Source organism: Leptodactylus fuscus, chromosome 2 (assembly GCF_031893055.1).
Source record: "Leptodactylus fuscus isolate aLepFus1 chromosome 2, aLepFus1.hap2, whole genome shotgun sequence".
Classification (NCBI taxonomy): Eukaryota; Metazoa; Chordata; class Amphibia; order Anura; family Leptodactylidae; genus Leptodactylus; species Leptodactylus fuscus.
Window position 1 is genome coordinate 180,948,811 of NC_134266.1, and position 15,404 is coordinate 180,964,214.

Sequence of the window (15,404 nt, forward strand, 5' to 3'; positions counted from 1 at the left end):
CAGCAGAAATCGAGACTCATCAGACCAGGCAACGTTTTTCCAATCTTCAATTGTCCAATTTCGATGAGCTTGTGCAAATTGTAGCCTCAGTTTCCTGTTCTTAGCTGAAAGGAGTGGCACCAGGTGTGGTCTTCTGCTGCTGTAGCCCATTTGCCTCAAAGTTCGACGTACTGTGCGTTCAGAGATGCTCTTCTGGCTACCTTGGTTGTAACGGGTGGCTATTTGAGTCACTGTTGCCTTTCTATCAGCTCGAACCAGTCTGGCCATTCTCCTCTGACCTCTGGCATCAACAACGCATTTCCGCCCACAGAACTGCCGCTCACTGGATGTTTTTTCTTTTTCGGACCATTCTCTGTAAACCCTAGAGATGGTTGTGCGTGAAAATCCCAGTAGATCAGCAGTTTCTGAAATACTCAGACCAGCCCTTCTGGCACCAACAACCATGCCACGTTCAAAGGCACTCAAATCACCTTTCTTCCCCATACTGATGCTCGGTTTGAACTGCAGGAGATTGTCTTGACCATGTCTACATGCCTAAATGCACGGAGTTGCCGCCATGTGATTGGCTGATTAGAAATTAAGTGTTAACGAGCAGTTGGACAGGTGTACCTAATAAAGTGGCCGGTGAGTGTATATAATCAGTAAAATTACAAGTGAAGCAGAATCTTGTACCACATAACTATGTATCTGCTCTGCTTCTATAGATCAGTCTTCCCTGCTTCTCATGCTCCAAAACATGATGCCAATGGGACATGTTATTATATAGAAATATCCACGCTAATTACTGTTAGCATTGAGTGGAAGCACTAAAGAATCCATCCGATTTAACCAGTCACTGCTTTTACCTGCAGTGATATTGTGTTATTAGACCAGATCCCTTCAGAACTTTTGTCATTTAGACTTTCAGAAAATCTGCATGTTGGCTGAGTGTGTTAGACTGTACCGTATTTTTATTTTAAGTAGGTCATGGCAGGGAACTCTTGTGGGCACACTGAAACGAGACTAAAATCCTCCTTTTCGAGTTGTTCTAAATGTAGTCGGCCATGTAATCCATTATGACTAAATGCAGCTATGACTTTAAGTGCCATTAGTAGAACACAAGGCATCAGTTGTAATGCTAAGTTTATGCCTCTTTATTATCATATAACCTTTTTCTGCATTATTCATCCTACTTTTATCTGTTTTACTACATATGCATATGCAGTTTAATATAAAACAGTCTTAAAGGGCTATTCCCATCACAACTGTGAATACAGGGCATAATCTCCTGACCAGCAGGCAGGGCCTTTTTTATTCTCATTATTTGAAGGAAATAGATATTTCAGAAATAGTATTGGCGTTCTTATCTCGGCCACTTTTTACCAAAAGCTCAGAATGTTATATAAAACATACCTGACTAATACTTGTCTCACAGCCCCGGTACTGTTCCCCTCAGTCTTTGTATCCTGGTCTCCAGTAAAATTCTATCTGCACTATGGTGACCTGAAGGGCTTGTTGCATAGCGTAGGCTACTCAGACACTATAAAGGTATTACAACATTTTGGATCCAGTTGAGTAATGTGAATGGCCACCCACCATTGTTTGAACTGATCTATATGATACGGCTGATATCTTGACACAAAGGCACTTTAAATATTGAGTATTTTGAAGTCCAAATAGATCTTATTTACAGAGCATTAGGTCTACAGGTCTCTAAAAGGCAATTTGGGGAGCTGTGCAGAGCATTTACAATACACCTGAATTTTTATTTATTTTTTTAAATGTAGATTGTGAGCCCCATATAGGGCTCACAATGTACTTTTTTTTTTTTTGTCCTATCAGTATGTCTTTATTGTATAGGAGGAAATCCATGCAAAAACGGGGAGAACATATAAACTCCTTGCAGATGTTGTTCCTGGCAGGATTCAAACCCAGGACTCCAGCGCTGCAAGGCTGCAGTGCTAACCACTGAGCCCCACCATGTTGCCTCTCAGGAAAGCCACTTGGTGATGGGTCTGATGGGCATTGTTGAAGATTTAAGAAACTAAAAGAAAAGCTGTTGTTGTCTGTGACAACCAATCACAACACAGCTTTAATTTCTTATTTAAAAAGTGAAATCTAAGCTGTTATTGGGTAATAAAATGCATCTTTTAGATAATTTTGTAAACGTGTTATCTATCAAATGTCTGGATAAAGTGTGAGCTATGTCCAAAGGAAGTCACCATGCCTTGTTTATTTTTAATATCCATAGTAAGTATTAATCACTTGAATCACTGTATTACCAAAAGTGTGGAAAGATATATATATTTATTTTTTATATTTTAGATATATATATTTTTTTCTGTAGATGCAGATGATTTTTAGCTGTTAGTAATAGGTATCACATTTGGAATTCGAGGAATGTTTAAAAAAAAAAATTAATTCTCCAAATATAAAACTAAAAAATGGTAAATAAAAACATGGCTGTTAGTCACATGGCCATGCTGCAGTTCAGTCTCTTTCAGTTTAGCGAGCCCACATCATTGCCTTGTGACTACCAAACGTGAGGTCATTTCCTGAGAGGACTAAAGAGGCCATGTTTTCTATTCCTGCAAAAACCTTTTAAATAGATTTATTTTTAAGCCTAAAAGAACATATTGAAGTCTAGATAAGCTTTCAGACTCTATAAGATAATGTTTCGCATATTTATATTATTCATTTCCATTACAGAGCTTTCTGGAGTTCTTCATCAGTGTCACGTCCTGGCTTCTGAGATGGTTCATTTCATTCATCAGATGCAATATTACATCACATTTGAGGTACATGATGATTTGGTTCACTTTAGCCAATTTATTGGCTGTAGTACATTACCTTTCTTCTAAATAAACTGGTGATTGTCTTTTGGATTCCTTAGGTTCTGGAGTGTTCCTGGGATGAATTGTGGAATAAAGTACAACAAGCACAGGACTTGGATCACATCATTGCTGCTCATGAGGTGTTTTTGGATACCATAATTTCTCGTTGCCTTCTAGACAGTGAATCAAGGGTAAGCTGCTTATTATTACATTTTAATTTTATAAAATCCTACTTATAATATGTTCTGTGTTTGCATAGCATTAAAAATCATAACATTTTTTGTATGTCAACTATTGTGAATATTACGCCTTGTGATTTGACGTATGTATTGATAGTCAGCCATCCAGCTTTTGGTATTAAAGGGATTTATAAAATCTAATTGAGAATAGTAATATCATAGGTTATAGTTCCCATAATTCCTTTCTCAGACATAACGTTTGCTCACAGCTGTCTACATGCCACTTTATTACATGATATATGTCAGAGCTATAATTTTCTCCTGTCTTCACATACAATAATGCCCTGCTACTGATGGACACTGCATGATCTGAAGCCCAGCATGAGAAACTTGATCCCTCCAGATCACAGATAGTGAATTTGACACATGACATTTGTTCAGTATATGGGACATCATGAAGGAAATAAAGTAGTGGGTCATATGAGGCTGACTTAAAGAGGTATTTTGCCTACACATATTACTTTAGTAGATGAGAATCTAGCATGCAGTTTTATAGCATGTTGGTAAGCTTTAAGTTCCGTGAACTCTTTTCATCCTTGCTGTCTGACTGTCAGCATAGGTTATTTTGTCTTTTGACCTAAGTGTGGAGGAGGCAATTTAACGTGTTTCTATGAGGACTTTTTTGGACTTAGTAGTCTTTTTATGAGAGCCTATAGGACACAGGAAGTAAATCAGCAAATCTATACCATATGTCATTGTTACAACTAAATAATAATGTGTGTTCACTGTACTGTCACTTTAATGTATATTTTGGTCTCTTCACAGGCACTGCTAAATCAGCTTCGTGCTGTATTTGACCAGATCATAGAGTTCCAAAATGCTCAAGAGACCATGTACAGGGCAGCTCTGGAAGAGTTACAGCGAAGGTTACAGTTTGAGGAACGGAAGAAGCAGAGGGAGTCAGAGGTAGGATCTGTCAAAATGAATATGGGTTCCTATTTTTCATCAAAACATTGTAAAATGAAGCATTGTGTCTACGTTTTGTCATAACTTTATTAAGGTGTGAAAGCATGCTGTACCTGATATCTTCTCCCATAAAGCAATATTGAACTTATGTTGCATTAATTCAAAAGTGGCCTATTCAGATACATGTCTTATTTCTCATTTTATTTTTTTTTTCCTCACACCGTTCTGCCTTGCCTTCCATATTGTTTGCTCCAGACCTGGAACATCTTCATCGTGATTCCGATTATTTTTTTTATTTTTTTTTGTTCATGGTGAAGCTCATGGTGCAGTTGTGTTAATGTATTTCTTCTCTTTTAAAGCGGTTGCCAATTTACTTTTATTTATCATCATTTTTTGACTATATGGCCTGTCCTTAAATATTGGATGGGTATTGAGTTGTAGCTGTTCTCCACAGTGATAAACTGTTCAGTGGAACATCTGGTCTCTGTGTGACCAAATGCTGTTATTGAAGCTCAGCTCCTATTGACTTCAGTGGAGAAGAGCTGCAGTAATGTTGTCCGGGCACTATAGAGGGCAAGGAGCTATCTGTTTCCAGCTCTTCTGTATAAATGATACAGGGAGCGGGTGTACCCCATGATCCATTTGGGTGATTTCTAAGGATAAGGGATTTTAAAAATATAAAAAAATGGGGAAACTCTTTAATAGCCACTAAGTACAAACTAGTGCTAATATGCGTTTATGGCTATTACATGAGACTACTAATCACTTAACATGTGATTAAAGCTGATTTGTCACCATATTAATGCAATCCACTCTATGAGCAACATATTGTGCTGTACAGCGGATGGAGCTGTGCAGATTTATATACCGTATTCTTCACTTTATAAGATGTGCATAGTTTTTAGGTGAAAAAAATATTTTGGACAACCTCTTTAACCACTTCCAGACCGCCCATAGACTATATAAGTCCAGGAAGTGGTTGTCTAGTTCTGCCAGGACGTACCTGTACGTCCACCAGAACACAGCAGCTGCACGGAGACCGTGTAGCTGCTTTAACTAGGAGCCGGCTGTAACTTCAGCCGGAGCTCCCAGAGAGAAGACAGGGCAGATTTATTACCTCCCCTGCCTTCTCGATTGCTGTGTATACAGCGCTCAATGAGCGCTGTATACACGGCTATGGACGCAGCCATAAATCAGCTGCCCTCTGACCCGGCAGACACGTGATCCGCTGGGAGCAGAGTCTTACCAGAGCTGCTGGGTCCTACAGGACTCAGATCAGCTCAGTAAGCTGTATATACAGCGTGCAGGATGCTGGATTCCTCCTGTATTTGGGGTTAAATGTACCAGCCCCAGTTATAGGAGAAATCAGCCTCCAGTACAAAAAAATAAGTGATCAGATGTCCCCAAAGGTCTCTTATTACCTTATGGGGACACAATCTGGAAAAAAAATAAAATAAAAATATAATAAAAAAGTTTTTAAAAAATGTAAATAAAATAATAATAATAAATAAATAAATAATACGCTAATAAAACGCCGTTATTAAAGGTTATAGCCCCACCCCCGACGACACCATACAAAATAAAAATTACCGTAACGGAGAGGAAAAACTATTTTATAAAGTTTTTCAGTGACACTTTGTGTTATTAAATTTAAAAAAAAATTATAAATTGAAAACCAGACACAATTTCCCTCCTATTTTGTTTATATTTTCCTGGATATAAAAAAAATTAAAACACATTTGAAAATAAAAATAACATAAAAATAAAGCCCTATGTGTCCCCGAAAAAAGACGCAAAAATTAGTTGTCTAAGACATACGAGAAAAATTTTACAGACCTCAAAACCGCACATACATAATAAACCTAAAATGTGTCTGGTCCTGGACCTCAAATTGGCCCGGTACTGAAGTGGTTAAGAATAATTTCCCATGGTGGCCTGTACAGTTTTGTGTCCGCCATCCATGAATTATTATTATATTCTGTAGTCTCCTCAGACTCCAGAGTATAACTAGTGGAGGCCCCGGGTTAGGTCATTAAACACAACTTCCAGTTTAACTCGCCTCTCCTGAGCTACATCATCTGAAGAGACCCCAGAGTATAATAGGTGATCCTGCAATAGTACTGGCTTGATTTTCAGGATCTTCGATTTATAAGATACAATGATTTTGCTCCCCCACTTTGGATGGCAAAAAGTACATCTTATAAAGCAAAAAATACAGTATTTTGAGTATTATGATTGCTGTTTTAAAGAACAGAATTCATGTAGGCAGTTCAATATAGTGACTTTGAGACTTCGCCCAAAATTGCATTAAAATGTGGTCCTCTAGCAGGGTGGTCATCTCAAAGAAGATGGCTGAAAAACAGGCAGTGCATCACAGAAAAAGTAGTCTGGGTGAAAAAGTGGTCTTATCAAAGGGGTTGTGTTTTGGAGAGGTTTCACTGTAGATCACTCTACTCCACAATAACCTGCTGCCTGCAGATTGGATTTCGAACATTAGAGGTTGCAGGAAACGTAGCCAGCTATTACTTGGCTTAATAATAAACATAATTTATTTTTGTAGGGCGAGTGGGGAGTTACAGCTGAAGAAGAAGATGAAGAAACCAAGAGGGTTTTGGAATTCCAGGAATCAATACCAAAAATGCGTTCACAACTGCGAATTCTTACTCATTTCTATCAGGTAAGAACATGGTAAAGGACCCATTCAATGATTTGTCATGGCTAGGGTTGAGCCGATCTTGAAATTTCAGGATCGTTTTTAAAATTCCCCCTGGTGTCCGCTTACCTGCTTCTTTGTCCGTTCTGGTCTGGTCTTGGTCTCTCCTTCACAAGCCTTCAGAGTGCCGCCACCTCCCCAGGCTAGTGTTAGAGATGATGGGAGTAGGCGGGGCTTGTTGTGGCTTAGGAGAATGTGGGCGGGGAGATGTGAGTGCAAGCCACACCTTCTTCCAGCATCTCTATAATACTAGACTAGGGAGGCGGGGGGGGTGCAGGGCGCTCTGAAGGCATGCAAAGGAGAGAGGACCGGACCAGAAGAGGGCAGCGGCAGCACTTCTGTGCAGGTAAGTTGAGCGAAGTTCGTGAGTAGATGGATACTACTGTACATTGACTTGTCTAGTAGATAGGCAAGTCAATGTACAGTAGTATCTATCTACTCACGAACTTGCCTCGTCGTCTTCACAGCAACACAGCGGTTTACCGCAGCCTGCCACTCTTCTGCTTCGTCCCTGTTTTACCGTATATTCAGCTGAGTATACGGTAAAACAGGGACGAAGCAGAAGAGTGGCAGGCTACGGTAAATCCATGGGAATGAATGGACGCAGCCGTGACGCAGGGGGTTAAGCGGCTGGCTGCTTCCATTCATTCCTATGTGTGCTAAGCTTTTCCCAACACTAAGCTTTTCCGATCCCGATCGCTCAACCCTAGTCATGGCCTTGGAGAGAAACTGTGATATGATGCTTTCTACAGCACTAAATGAATCATTTCTGTCAGGAGAAGGCAGAATAGTAATTCTAATACCTCAGCTGTTTTATGAAAGAAAATTGTATCTCTGTAGTGCAGTTTCTCCTCCTCCCCATCCATAGATCTCTATTTTTACAGATTTGTTCAGCGACAGAGGGAGGCAAGTAAGCGAGGCAATTTTCTTTAATAAAGATTTATTTATGTACAATTAATATTACTTTGGCTATGCTTTAAGTTTCATTTAAGCCCTTTAGTGCCTTTGCTAAATATAGCATATTTTAGTTCCAGCAGTCGTAATGTTTTGACTTTTTTTGGGGAGGGGGGATAGGGGGGCGGTGTTAGTGTAAACTTGGTCAGTTTGAAAATGCACCAGATTTATCACAGAGGCTGGTGCTGGATGCTAATTCTGATGTATCTTTCGACTGACTAGTCTAAGTTAATACTGCCTTTAATTTGGCTTTGCTTTGAGACAATATTTTCTAACACAACTTTGGCACATTTAGGACCCATTCCCTTGTCTGAAAACCCAAAACTCGCATGTCTAGCAAGTCAGAACAATTCAGTGGTCAGTGTGCTCTTGTTTGGCCTAGAGCCTGGGCGCTCAGCATGACAGCAAGGGTGCTGTTGGGTTTCCGAGTCACTCCTACTGTTGGCGGTGGAGTATCACACCTAATAGAGTAAGGACCCACAGTGAAGTGACTAGTGGGGCTTATACACCGTAATCAAAATATACAGTATATGCTAAGAATCTCAAGTTCATTTTTGTAGATTTTTCTGAGAATAGAGCAATGTTTAATACTTGAATGTGTTTTTTTTAAAAAAAAAAATATATTATCATAAATGGTTATATGAAACATTTCTGTTTTCAGATCAGGAATTCTCTGGGTGGTTTCACTTAAGGCTTGGCAATATTTAGTGTATGTGTGCATTTCAAGTTAAATCAAACTTTTTCTAATGAACCTTTTACTGTAGATACTGTATATTGATCTACTTTGCTCCTCCTGCTCTATCATATGCTGCCTGCAGATTAGATGGTATTTTCGATGTGGATAGTGCGCCATATTCATCTGCTGACTCATTGTAATGCCTCCTCACCACATTATTTAGTATTTATTGCATAAAGCATTTTTCCTCTTTTCCCTTTTAGGGTATTGTTCAGCAGTTTCTAGTTTTGCTGACAACCAGTACAGATGAAAGCTTGAGATTCTTAAGCTTTAGGTTGGACTTCAATGAACATTATAAAGCAAGAGAACCAAGACTTCGTATGTCCTTGGGTACAAGAGGTCGACGCAGCTTACAAGTCTGAGTAATGATGCAAAAGTATAAAAGGAATTCTCTTGCTGTATATGTCACAGACCCTGTCTTGCAGCAGAAGCAAGGTATTGCCTGTAGTGTGTGAATGGCTAAGCCTGTTCAGTGAATGCTATACGTCGATATAATCAAGAAGTTGTTTTTTCTATTAATGGATGCTGTGCTCAGACAAGAATGCCGATGGGCAGCAATACAGACTATAAGATGACTTTGTACCCTTCAAGTAAAATGTTTGCAATTTAAGTACATTTCAATGCACTAAGCGTTACTCACACTCAAACCACACTATAGGCTCTTCTGTAGAGAACAGTACTTGCCCTGTAATAAACACAAGCAGACCAAATAATGTGCAGTGTTTTGCTTATATTTATTGAGGCCATAAGGGTTCCTTATATGTATGCAGCTCACTGAAGAGGAAAAAAATGCTTTTTGTACATTGTAGTCAATTTCTGAACCAACTGGTTTACACTGTATATTTAATTGCTGTATATAAGTTTTATTATTATTAGTAGTATGATTTTATTTTTTTTTTTGTGTGTGTGTGTGTGTGTGTGTGTGTGTGTGTGTCATGAGAATACAAAGGAGAAGTCTTATTTTTAAAAGAAAAACACAGTATAAGAGGTTAAAAGGATTGTTTAATGAACAATATTCATCCCCTGTCTCAAGGATAGGCTTTCCTGTTTGAATGGAGTAGCAGCCATGCATACCCGCTGTCACTCTATTTAACTTTATGGGCTGACAAAAATACCCAAGTACCGCCTTTCCTATCGTCAGCAGTCCCATAAAGCTAATCGGCAATGGTGGACGTGCACCAAACCCTGACTTGTCCTTATAGCCCAGTGACTAAGGGGATATGTGTTTATGGGACAATCCTTGTAAGTAATCTCCAATTTCTGATCTTACCATTTTTGTGTTTACTGACTGCTTATTGGAAAGTATTTGTTAATTTATGCCCATCTCAGGGCAATGCAGAAAAGGTAGTTCTGGGGTTTTTATGCCCAGGGTTATGGTTCTGTATATGTTACCAATGTTACATATTCAAGCCACTGTGCTAGGTATCCCATGTTGTCGTCTTCTAGGCTACAGTCCACTTCAATGCTGGTCAACTGCTCTCAAGCAGCACTGTCATAGGCTATTCAGGAATTTGCTTGGGAAATACATTGGTTAGCATATAACCATATTATTTTCCAAAGCTACTTAGCCTTGGCTCCTGGCAGTGCTTCCTGGGAAAGTTGACCTTGCATTGAGCAGATCTAGGCTGCAGCCTTGGAGTGGATTTGTGGATGAAATGGCTTTGTTTACGTCTTCGATATTTTGGGGACATTTCATAACCCTGGGCAATAACCAAACACTTTGAAAGTTCTACTAGTGCTGTGCCACTAAAATTGTTGCTGCAAAGTGCATGCCTCATTTATGTTTACTTTTGCTTTGTCTTATATGTTTTTTTTTTTTTTTTTTAAATATATATAAGTTCATATAAATAAAAACCATCCTAACTTAGAAATGTAATGAGATCTATTGTCTTCTGTAGTATGTAAATGAACAGCTTTGTCATCGGAGACGGTGAACCTAAGTAATTAAGTCTATTTTCACTTTGTATATTTTTTCACTGTAATTATTTATATATTACTGTCTTCTTTCTCTTTGTAAATCACGTATCATTTAAATCCATGTTTTACTATGTCACAAAAACTCACTTAATAAAAAAAAGCAGATTTGTAATATACTTATTTGTGTATTTGATTAAATGCAGTGCGCACATAAAAGTACAACTTATAATGAACTGCGTGCCTTTTAGTCATGGTTGCATAGCTCGCGCGCTTGCATTGTTTTCAGATTTTATTTTATTTTTTTATTTGGATAATATCTCAGTGCTTTATTTCTATATACCAGTTTCTAAAGGACAAAAAGCCATGCAATGGGGGAAAAGAGTGTTATATATTTCTACCTGGTTGTAAAGATATATTTTGAATATCGATAATGTCATTTCTTATACTTTCATACATATGGAATTAGAATATTTTCGAATACTCTATTGGATGTTTTGTATGGTATATTCTGAAATATGTGAGAGGAGTCCCTCATTCAGTAACTTTTATCAGTGCGAAGGTATCTCTGGCAGAAGCTGATCTATCTTTACAATTATACAAGTATCCTATTGACTTTAATGGTCTTCGGGTAATGCTTCGTTCTCTCTGTGGTGGGATTGCAGTGAGATGAACATTTTCTTCTAGGTTCCACTTGATGACTACAGCTGATCGCTAAGACTCCGGCGGTCAAGAGAATGAGGGTCTGTAAGTATGCCATGGGAATGGAGTGGCAGTATATGTGCCTTACTACTGCTTTATTCACAGATTTCCTTTTGGAGTAACAGGCTCAATTGTAACTTTTTGTTGTAGAAAGAATTCTTTTTGATTCTACGTATTTCCTTCCAGTTTTTCGTAGTTTGTGTCAATATTATATTTTTAGACCATACTATATAGAACTGCTAAACAATTGGCACTGTACATCGAATACTATATATATACAGTCCTATGAAAAAGTTTGGGCACCCCTATTAATCTTAATCATTTTTAGTTCTAAATATTTTGGTATTTGCAACAGCCATTTCAGTTTGATATATCTAATAACTGATGGACACAGTAATATTTCAGGATTGAAATGAGGTTTATTGTACTAACAGAAAATGTGCAATATGCATTAAACCAAAATTTGACCGGTGCAAAAGTATGTTCACCTCAACAGAAAAGTGACATTAATATTTAGTAGATCCTCCTTTTGCAAAGATAACAGCCTCCATGTATATATATTCTACGTGTGTATATAAAATTTTTTTTTTTTTTGCTATTTAACCAGGCTAATTTGTTTTACTTCTGCTACATTTATTAAAGTGGCGTTGGTGCGGAATAAGTTCTGCATGGATGACGAAGCAGACAGGATGATAATTGGGATGCAACTAATTCCACCAGAGAAACATTATATTTATTTCATGTGTCAAGATCTTTTCCAGGATTGTGAGTAAGAAAGGATAATTAACTCTAAATAGCATGTCATATGTACTAGTCAAATTTCCCCTAGGCACTTTAAGTGAATGTCATTCCAATTGAATGGAACATTGATTGCTAGATGCTAAATAACATGTCACTGAGTTAATACTGAGGACTTCTCACTTATAACTATTGATTTATAAATTTGATAGAGATTCAAACAGGTTACGTTCATACATTAGATTAGACATTATAGTAAGTTATTTATATTCCTTGTCTACAAATTAAGCTTATTCTCACCTGACATAAGTTATTAGCTATGGTTATATACCTTTTCAAAGCACATTTATTAGATTCATTAGTAGGTTATTTTTTTTATTATATATATATATATATATATATATATATATATATATATATATATATATATATATATTATAGTTTTTGCCATTTCCGGTCATTGTCTTGTGCTAGCACTGGGTGTTATTATTTTCATTCCTGTTCTATATTTTAAAAAATAGGGACTAAATAAGGGGCCACACGGTGGCTCAGTGGTTAGCACTGCAGCCTTGCAGCGCTGGGGTCCTGGTGCTCAAATCCTGCCATGGGCAAAAAACCATCTGCAAGGAGTTTGTATGTTCTCCCCGTGTTTGCATGGATTTCCATCCCATATTCCAAAAAAAAGACATACTGATAGGGAAAAAATGTACATTGTGAGCTCTATGTGGGGCTCACAATCTACATTAAAAAAAAAAAATAGGGACTAAATAATATAAATTTTGCATTACTCATTTGGTGTGGTTACTTTTCATGTTCAGAGGAAACCCAGAAGATTTTCCTTCACACAGCTGTTATAGGTCTCTTCGCAGCACAACGATCCTACAGTCAGTCATACAATCTTCCATCTGTCACCTGTTTCTTTCTTCCCTACTGAAATAGGAGTATGCCTGCAGGACCAGACCACACAGGGTTTGTTTGTAGTCTGTTACCATGGAAACAAATATTCATGGGCAATTTATCATGTACTGTATCAATTAAAAAAAAATAAAAAAAATCTTTTTTTATTTTATTTTTTTATTTTTAAATTATCCAAGGCATCAAATTTCCATAATGTAACCAATATTAAATGATAAATTAATGAATTTCCTCTCCAGTAAAGTAGACGTTTTTCTACCTTACTTTGCTCTGTATTATATTCATAAATCCATGGAGATTTCACAACATTATTGATTTCCCTGTATAAGGAAGGACCAGTAACTGCTTCTGCAGAATTGTTTGCATTGAAGTAGTGGCTTGTTTGGCTCAAAAATGTTGTGTGTAGTTAAGTGATTTATTTTATTTATTTATTTATTTTTTTAAAGCTCCAAACGGAAGCTACTTCAGGCAGGGAGGTGCATACAGGTTCCTCTTATTCAGGTAATAGAAGTTGAGTGGCAGCCCAGTGCATAGTTGGTGACTTGAAAAATCCCTTTCAATGGTTCAATAATAATATTTGCTTGTCAGAATTACTCACATTTCTCAGTCTAGTAACACTCACAGACATCTTTTGTTATCCTACTTTGGGTTTATACTTGCTTATAGTCAGGATTTTGTAAATGTATTTCATTTTGTTTTATGAGATCTTATATGAACTGCTGTAGTGTAGCTATATCACAAATATCATAGACTATTTACGTCGCTCTATCTGATGCCCGGTGCTGCAGTCACGTTAATTAAAGTCAAACATCTGTGATTTACAACTGCTTCTGTAATAGTGATAAGTTTCGGCATCTCCACGCTGAAGTTACTCTCTTGGAGTTACACTGTGATAAGGGAAGCTTTTAGGAATTTTATCATCACTTTTTTTTCTACAAAATTTAAGCCTTTATAGTGATTATAGCAAAGTGAAAGTCTGCTAGCAGAACTTCCTCCCCTCCCATCACTTACTTCCTGGAAGTTGGCTCTGTCTCAGCAGAGATCCTAGCTTGAGATAACACAAGCAGTTTACAGCCCTTTACTATACTAAACTACTAGGTAGTTTACACATGGACTAGAGGTCCAGAAAATAAGCCATGCTGAATATAAAACCTCATTTTTGTTGAAAAACCATATAAGGGCTCGTTCACATCTGCGCCCAGTCTCCGTATTTGAGGTTTCCGTTTCTTGCCTAAAACAGAGGCAGGAGACGGAAACCTGCAGGAGACTTTCTCATCCATTCATTTGAATGGGTGAGAAAGCTGTCCAGCCGTGCGCGGCAGTGAGCGTTTTGCACTCTCCGCCGCGAAACCGGGTTTTATAATCCGGACACAGAGTCGGACATGCAGTACTCTGTGTCCGGATAAAAAAATCCGGTTTCGCGACGGAGAGCCTAAAACGCTCACCGCCGCGCACGGCCGGACCCGGTCTATGGTTTCCGTCTTCTGGCATGCAGTAGTGCCTAGGGTGCCACTTTACCACAGCTGAAAGGAGGCGCAAATTTTATATGGAGAAAAATAAAATAAATCTTGCCACATTGCTAACCAATTAGTACTTCCAACAATGGAAGCATTCATGGAAGGAGTTCTAGGCTGTAGTGAGTATGACTGGAAAAAGCATTGCTCACTGTTCCTGATCAGAGGAGTAACTTAAGGGTAAGTTCACATGGGGCTTTTTGGTTAGGATTTTGAGGCCGTATCCGCCTCAAAATCCTGACCAAAAAGATGGCTCCCATTGATCTCAATGGGTGCCGGTCTGTTCTTTTTTCCGGGAGCCGTTTGTTCCGGCTCCTGGAAAAAAGAAGTGACATGCTCTTTCTTCAGACCATTTTACCTCGTGATTCGGCCTGAAGACACTGCCTCCTCCCGACTAGGCCCATTCATTGGGACTAATCCGGAGTGGAGTGCGCGACTGGATGCCGATGCAGTGCACCGGCATTCAGTTGCGACTACCTGTTTTTTGGTTCGGAACCTGAGGCGGCCTCCACCTCAGGTTCCGGACAAAAAAACCCTGTGTGAACTTACCCTAAACCTTCTGGGTCCTAGTGCCATTTAGAATAGTGATGTATTTTATGTGGCAGTGCAACCTTGTGGCCCCCTCAGGATCCTGGGCCCAGTAGTAACTACTACTTCTGCACCCCCTATAGCTATGCCCCGCTCTGTGTGCTAACAGTGTATGCGTTAGTTCTTGAAGCCTGTGTTGTAGACTCTGCACAAAACCTGTATCAGGACACTGTATCTGTGCTGTACATAAAACCATATTGTGGCACATGGAGAATACACTACTCTGTTTTACTCCATATACAACGAAAAAACTAATGGAGCTATTATTTCTTATGAAAATAATTGTATTTTAAATTCTTAACAAACATGTTAAAAAACCATCACTGTTATATTAGAAGCCAAGGTTCCCTCTCTTTTTGCGAGCATCGTGCAGATCCGGACGTAGACATAGAAGGTGGAGGTTTGCGTCTGCATTTGGAGGCTAATTATTGCCGGCTACTACGGTGCAGCTCATGTACTATACTATGTAATAAGATGGTGGGATAGGCACAAGCGCCTAGGAGGAAATGCCATTTTAACTTTCGGTATTAACTCCCACACTGAGTTCATGCATTAAGCGCCTCTCTGCAGCCCCCCCCCCCATCCTTTTCCTGGTGTACTTTTGGCATGACAGCAGGGAGGCTATTGAAAACTTCATTGTATGGCAGGCTGCATTATGTGGTCTGCCATATA

At 38.6% G+C, this 15,404-nt stretch overlaps 1 protein-coding gene across 2 annotated transcripts in view; it reads left to right on the plus strand.

Annotated features, from left to right (window-relative positions):
• TUBGCP3 (tubulin gamma complex component 3) overlaps window positions 1-10,224 on the plus strand; it is a 59,269-nt gene extending 49,045 nt beyond the window's left edge. For both annotated transcript variants that reach the window (XM_075265235.1, XM_075265237.1), the window contains exons 18-22: window positions 2,689-2,777; window positions 2,873-3,004; window positions 3,818-3,958; window positions 6,519-6,635; window positions 8,565-10,224. In XM_075265235.1, the coding sequence (XP_075121336.1) occupies window positions 2,689-2,777; window positions 2,873-3,004; window positions 3,818-3,958; window positions 6,519-6,635; window positions 8,565-8,723 (638 nt within the window). In that variant the 3' untranslated portion in view covers window positions 8,724-10,224. The remainder of the gene's footprint in view (window positions 1-2,688; window positions 2,778-2,872; window positions 3,005-3,817; window positions 3,959-6,518; window positions 6,636-8,564) is intronic.
• Window positions 10,225-15,404: the final 5,180 nt, after the last annotated feature.